This window comes from Lactuca serriola, chromosome 2 (assembly GCF_051521515.1).
Source record: "Lactuca serriola cultivar US96UC23 chromosome 2, Lser_US96UC23_V15, whole genome shotgun sequence".
NCBI classification, from domain to species: domain Eukaryota; kingdom Viridiplantae; phylum Streptophyta; class Magnoliopsida; order Asterales; family Asteraceae; genus Lactuca; species Lactuca serriola.
In genome coordinates this window covers 212,028,233-212,035,244 of record NC_136409.1, presented here as the reverse complement: position 1 = coordinate 212,035,244, position 7,012 = coordinate 212,028,233, and the positions used below count along the sequence as shown (strand labels likewise).

The window sequence follows — 7,012 nt, the reverse complement described above, 5'->3', positions numbered from 1 at the left end:
ATGAAATCATATTATTTAATTACTATTGATCAAGAATTAATTTGGTGATCAAAATGAACTAATTAAATATGGACCCATATATATGTAGGATGGGCCAAGTTTATTTAGGTTGGCTAAGCTTTCATGGATAGTCCATGGAATTTTAACCATGGATCCTATGGAAATGAAAGGTCATGGGTATTAGGGTTTACATGAATGTAACCCTAATCCTCCGCACTATATAAAGAGGTCTCTAGTTCATGAAATGGGCGCTAGTGCATACACAAAAAAGGGCAAGGCCGATTTCATAAGAGTGAACCTAAGTAACCTTCTTCTTAAGTTATTCCAAGGGTTTTTGGTGTTGTGTGAACCATTTGAGGTGCAACACTTGGGGAACTAAGCTCTTAAAGGTTCATGACTGCAAGCTCCATCAAAAGGTATGTCATTCTACTAGATTATTGTATTGTATATACTTCATATTATGCTAGTTAAGATGAAACCTTGGAATATTGTATATACTTCATATTATGCTAGTTAAGATGAAACCTTGGAATATTACAGAGATTGTAGTCATGCCTAGTTATAAACTAAGACATATATAAGCTACTCAGTTTGGGATAAGTTAAATAAGTTATTAGTTATACCTATATAATGATAGTGTTGTATAAACAGGAAGTCTATATTGAAAGTTGATTTCAGGTATTGTAGTCTTGTTGAGTTATGAACTAAGACATATAAGGGATGCTTAGTACCAAGTAAGTTGAACAAGTGAGTAGTTATATCATGTATTTGGATAGTATTGTAGGAACATGAAGATTGTATTAAAATTGAATTGCATGTATTGTAATTTGGTCTAGTTATATACTAAGGCTTGTCAAGGATACTTAGTTCAAAGTAAGATGAATATGTAAGTAGTTTTTACATTGGGTTGTGTGTGAGATTGCAACAAAGAGTAGAGCTCTGTTCTTTGACACTATTGTGTGTCGGGGTATGAGGAGATTTACTATTTCGATGAGCAAAAGAAAAGAATAACTATAAAACTTCTTTCATTTTGAGTAAGAACAAATTACTGAATCGTCCCTGTGGTTTCGGTAAAATTGCGTGTTTGGTCCCTAAATTTTATTTTGCACTCGGACCGTCCCTAACATATCATTTTGTTATGTTTTTCGTCCCTTTTAAAAATGAAAAGACTATATTACCCTTTGTATATTCTTTTTCAGTTTTTTTATGATTTGTTTCTTATTTACTAATTAAATAAAATAAATTAAAATAATTTATAGATAAATGGGTCCAACCACTCCACAAATCCCCTTCCCCCTTCTCATCCACCGTCCACATCTGTTTGCTACCTCCCACCTCAGTTCAATCACCACCAACTTCCACCATCAATTACCACCCCACCATTTTTTACAAAATCAAAATCAAACTAGAAGCAAAATCAAAAGATGTATATAAAATATTAACCTGTAATCAATACTAAACCAAACCACAACTTAAAACCAAATCCCACAAAAAAAATTGACTCTAAAAAAAATCAATGACAAAGCCGATCTAAACAAAGGAGGGGGAGGCAGCGAGAGGATTTCTGGTGATAGAGACAACGGTTTTCGACGATGAAGGCAACAATTTTCAGCGATGGAGGTTGCGATTTCCGGCAAGAGAGACGAAGCAAATAGAAGCGAAGGCACAAGAGAGGCGACAAAGGTAGGGTAGATAACAGTCCATGGATTTTGAGTGGGTTCCAAAATCATGAAGCGGTTGTCCAGTGGTGGTGGGATGAGGTTCATATCTCGAGTTCTCTCGACCACCGTTTCCTTGGAACACCATCACAAGTGTAGCATCGGGCCGGAACCATATCTCATCGCCACCCACACCACTTGTTCATCACATCCTTAAACAACCTCACATCGCCAGCCAAATCTGCTTATTCATGAGCACCACCATTCCTTTAAATAAATTCCAACCACCATCTCCTTCATCTCCTTCACTGAAATCCTAACCACCATCATTTCCGTCAAAAAAACCTACGACCACCACCACCCCCTTCCCTTTAACCTCATTTCTTCATCGATTTCATATTAGGTTTTGGGTTTTGGGCTTTGATTTCCAAATCTGGTTTTAATTTCACCTTAGGTTATGATTTTGAGATTTGACTTTAGTTAGGTTTTTATTTCGAAATTTGATCTGGGTATGATTTTGATTTATGGGATTTGATCTTGGGGTGTGACTTGATGAATCGGTGATGCGGTTTGTAGTAGAGCCAAAATAGATGGATAAGGGTAATGTTGGTGGCCGGTTGTCGGTGGCCGGCGGTGCTTCTTGGTGACTGATAATGGTTGTGATGCAAGTGAGTGTATAAGTGGTCCATATGTCTATAAATCATATAATTTATTTTCTTCAATTAATAAATAATAAACAAATAATAAAAAATGAAAAAGAAAATACAAATGACAATATAGTTTTTTCATGCTAGGAAGAGATAAAAAAACGCAACAAAATCAAACTATGAGGACGGCCCCGAGTGCCAAAAAAACATTAGGAACTAAGTACACAATTTTACAAACCACATAGACGATTACAATAATTTTTGTATACAACAATTTTTATCCATACATAACAATTCATGTTTTATAAAGTTGTACAATACAATACTTTAATGCATAAATTGTTATGTATAGAAAAAATATTATTATGTATATTTTCTTTAAGGGAGGAAGGAGTCATTCTCTCCCAACCATTAAACCCGCTGTCACATTATTTTTTTCTCTTTTATTTTTCTTTATCTTTCTCAACCCACAACACATGGAAATCCTATATTTTTGAACTTACTCAACCCACTTAATTTTAAAAAAAAATACAAAACAATCAAAGGTAAAATCTTAATTAGCAATAAAGTTATCGGCGACATCACTCCCGCTTCAACGAGTGGGTTGATTGGTTTCACTAACGCACTTCATCATCTCTCTACTTTCTTTTTCTTATTTTCTCTTGTACCATGTGTTTTAAAACTTGTACCTTAGTTGTTTTGTATTTTTTTTAATTGAGTTGAGTAGGTTAAAAAAAAATAGGATTTCCGTGTGTTGTAGGTTGAGAAAGATAAAGAAAAATAATAATAATAATAATAATGTGGCAGTGGTTCGATGGGTTGGAAGGGAACGACTCCCTCCTCTATAATAAATTAATGTCCTAAAGTATTCATGGTTGTGACTATCTTAAAAATCAGATTTTGTAGGAGACGTAACGTTGATTTTACTAATTTTGTATATGTAACTAACATTTCCCGACTTTCTATGTCCCTCTCGTAACTGCAGACTCTGGTCCAATCATAAATGCAAGTTCTTTATCTCTCTACAAATTCGGTTAAAAGATAGTGAAATGTCAAAAATGGGAGTCGTTGGGTCCAATTTAAAAATTAGAATATAAAATGAAAATAACCAAAAAAAAAAAAAAAAAATAGAAGAAAAAAACAACATAATTATTTACTTGAAATAAGAACAAAAAGAAAACGTTACAAAACATTAAAATAAGGATCAAAATTAAAAAATAATTTATCTTAGAGGATCAAAACAAAAAAAATTCTACTCTCAACGACCAAAAAATTGTAGTTACTCTAACATTTATCGTCGGTGATAGATAACCCGAGGGGAAATAGTTGTAATATTAGTAAACTTGAAGGATCGTTGATTTTTCGTTTACTCAATAGTCAAGTGGCGCAGTTTGGTCTTTCTTTGCACTTTCCTCCGATTGTCCTGTTCTGAGTGTCTTCTCTCTCTAATCAAACATTCCTAGCAGATTCCATCAAAGATATACGACCCCCAACTTCGATTACTAGGGTTTGTTCACTTTGTCTCTGAATCCAAACATGGCTCCAGCCATCGATGAAGGTGCTCATCTATCTCTTTAAGTCTCTGTGCGTGTGCGTTTGCTTTTTGTTAATTGCGTGTCTTATACTGCAGATTTTCGATTTTGTTATCGTATTTTTATTTAAAATGAGGTAATTGAAGCATCCGGTGGTTGTAAGATGACGATCAACTAGATTAACGCAAAAAGCGGAAAATTAAGCTCAAGATCGATCTTGTTCTTGGTTTGATTTGGTTTTTAAGGTCATTTGTATATTTGTCAAATCGATTTTAGTAAGTGATAACACAGAAGTTTCTCGATGATTAATTGTCTGCGAATTCTGGATTTTTCCATCATGATGATAAATCGATTTATCTAATTGACTGGAAAACTTTTTATTTCAGTTTTGTGCATTTCTATCATGTTGTGCTGATCAGTCTTATTTTTCAATCGCATAGGAGACATAGAAAAAGGGCCGATGACTCCAATAAAGCATAATCAAACTATGAATATCCTCGGGGAGGCATCACCATCGCCGTCCCCGTCTTCCGCCACAGCACCAGCTCTGGTACTTTCAAATTCCGGTAAGCGGATGGATCAAGCCGGAAAGAAAAAGTACGTCAAGCAAGTGACAGGCAGACACAACGATACAGAGCTCCATCTAGCAGCCCAACGTGGGGATCTAGCAGCTGTGAAGCAAATCCTGGATGACATTGATTCACAAATGGTGGGAACATTAAGCGGAGCTGATTTTGATGCAGAAGTTGCGGAGATTCGTGCATCAGTAGTGAACGAGGTGAATGAATTAGGAGAAACAGCACTATACACGGCTGCTGAAAAAGGGCATCTTGAAGTAGTAAAGGAGCTCTTGAAGTACTCAAATAAAGAAACCATCATGAGAAAAAGCCGACTGGAGTTTGACACGTTGCATATAGCTGCTAGTCAAGGACACGATGGTAAATTTCATAACTTTCTTCATCATCAATTACATAAGGGTAATTCCTTTAAAGAAAACATTCTTTCTTGTATATTTCAGCTGTAGTGAAACTACTACTTGACCATGACCCATCACTATGTCAAACAAGATCCCAAGGAAACGCGACCCCTCTGATAACTGCAGCCACAAGAGGACACACTGCTGTTGTTAAAGAGCTGCTGTCAAAAGATCCTAGCTTGTTGACTATTCCAAGATCAAATGGAAAGAACGCATTGCATTTAGCAGCTAGATCCGGACGTGTGGAGATTGTGGAGGCTTTACTGAAAGAGGAACCACTATTGGGCAGAAGGACTGATAAGAAAGGACAAACTGCATTGCATATGGCTGTGAAAGGGGTTAGTAGTGAAGTTGTGAAATTGCTATTGGAGGCTGATGCTGCTATTGTCATGTTGCCTGACAAGTCTGGTTTTACTGCGTTGCATGTAGCTACCAGAAAAAAGCGAGCTCAGGTATACTCCATCCATTTTATAGAAAGTAAGAATTGCGAGTAGACCTGACAAGTCGACACACGAATACACAAATTCGCGTGTGACACGACACGAATTAAATTCGTGTGTAAGACGAATACACGAATTGTTAGGTCTAATTGTGAGCCCCGTAGAGCGTTCACAATGGTTAACATTGACATTGGTTAACCAATTAATAACTTACTGTTATTAATAAGTTTAGTACAATTTCTTTTGTTGCAGATAGTAAACGAGTTGCTTAGCCTCCCTGACACAAGTGCAAACGTGAACGCACTAACCCGTGATCACAAAACCGCTCTGGACATAGCGGAAGGACTCCCGCTATCCGAAGATTCAGCGGACATAATCGCGTGTCTCACTCGATGCGGTGCGGTCCGTGCCAACGAGCTCAACCAACCGCGGGACGAGTTAAGAAACACCGTGACCCAAATCAAAAACGACGTCCACACGCAGCTTTTACAAACCAAAAAAACAAACAAAAACGTTCACGGAATTGCCAAAGAGCTTCGAAAGCTTCACCGCGAAGGAATCAACAACGCCACAAACTCCGTCACCGTGGTGGCGGTGCTCTTTGCCACCGTGGCATTCGCTGCCATTTTCACCGTCCCTGGCGGTGACGATGATGACGGGATGGCGGTGGTGGTCAACCGTGCTTCTTTTAAAATCTTTTTCATATTCAACGCGATTGCTCTTTTCACTTCGTTGGCGGTGGTGGTGGTGCAGATTACATTGGTGAGAGGTGAGACCAAGGCGGAGAGGCGGGTGGTGGAGGTTATTAATAAGCTTATGTGGTTGGCTTCTGTTTGCACTTCGGTGGCTTTCATGGCTTCTTCTTATATTGTGGTTGGCCGGAAATATGAATGGGCCGCCATTTTGATTACGGTGGTGGGCGGGGTTATAATGGCGGGGGTTCTTGGAACTATGACTTATTATGTGTTTAAATCCAAAAAGAACCGATTGAAGAGGAAAAAAGAGAAGATTGCTAAAAGTGGGTCTAACTCGTGGTTGCATTCTGAGTTTTCTAACTCGGAAGTTGATAGAATCTATGCCATATGAGGTGAAAAGAAAAAACATGGTTTAATGTTGTTTGTAGATAAAGTAAACAATCGACCCCGGAATTGTGAAGTCAGAATACTTCTTCGTTTCTGGTTTTGTTGGTCAACGGCCATGAAATGGTTTCAAAAAGATGGGGTAATTATAGGTAATTGTATTATGATATGAGGTGTTGCTCATAAATTTCAAATCTTTAATGTATACTATTGCTACACTTAATGCGTAGATTTGTTGTCCTTTGCATTAAAATTAAAGGAGATTTTATGAGGCTGTAAATAAACGTTTCCTGTTTTTTTAATTAAAAATTACTAGTTTATTATCATCTATAAGGATACGATTGTTCAACTTACAAATTGAAATAAAATGGCATTGTATGTCATGTAAGAACTAGTTATTAGCCTTGTATAATGTATTGCTCTACAAAAGAACATAAACTTAAATTCTGGCAGTTTGTTTGCTTCCTCTTTTGTTAATGGAAAGTTTAATTCTCGCAAGACACTGATATTGATCCAACATTGCGGGGAACACCATGTCTCATAGATTGGCGCGGTTAGGATGTCCCCGTGATAAGGCTAATGATGGTTGAATGGATAATTTTAAGTTTTTTTTTTTATATTTTATAAATATACTTTAAACTCTCACATTTTTACATAAAGATATTATTCGGGCTGGAACC

At 37.0% G+C, this 7,012-nt stretch overlaps 1 protein-coding gene across 3 annotated transcripts; it reads left to right on the top strand.

Moving 5' to 3' along the window:
• Positions 1-3,700: 3,700 nt before the first annotated feature.
• On the top strand, positions 3,701-6,561 carry LOC145088411 (ankyrin repeat-containing protein ITN1-like). 3 transcript variants are annotated; one of them, XM_079026767.1, is made up of 5 exons: positions 3,705-3,863; positions 3,936-3,973; positions 4,278-4,775; positions 4,856-5,265; positions 5,506-6,561. In XM_079026767.1, exons 3-5 carry the CDS (start codon positions 4,298-4,300, stop codon positions 6,337-6,339), a joined length of 1,722 nt encoding a protein of 573 aa, XP_078882893.1. In that variant the 5' UTR covers positions 3,705-3,863; positions 3,936-3,973; positions 4,278-4,297; the 3' UTR covers positions 6,340-6,561. The 3 variants fall into 3 exon arrangements, with proteins under 3 accessions (XP_078882892.1, XP_078882893.1, XP_078882894.1); XM_079026766.1 differs by lacking the exon at positions 3,936-3,973 and having other exon boundaries at positions 3,701-3,863; XM_079026768.1 differs by lacking the exons at positions 3,705-3,863; positions 3,936-3,973 and adding an exon at positions 3,980-4,112.
• The last annotated feature ends 451 nt before the right edge of the window (positions 6,562-7,012 follow it).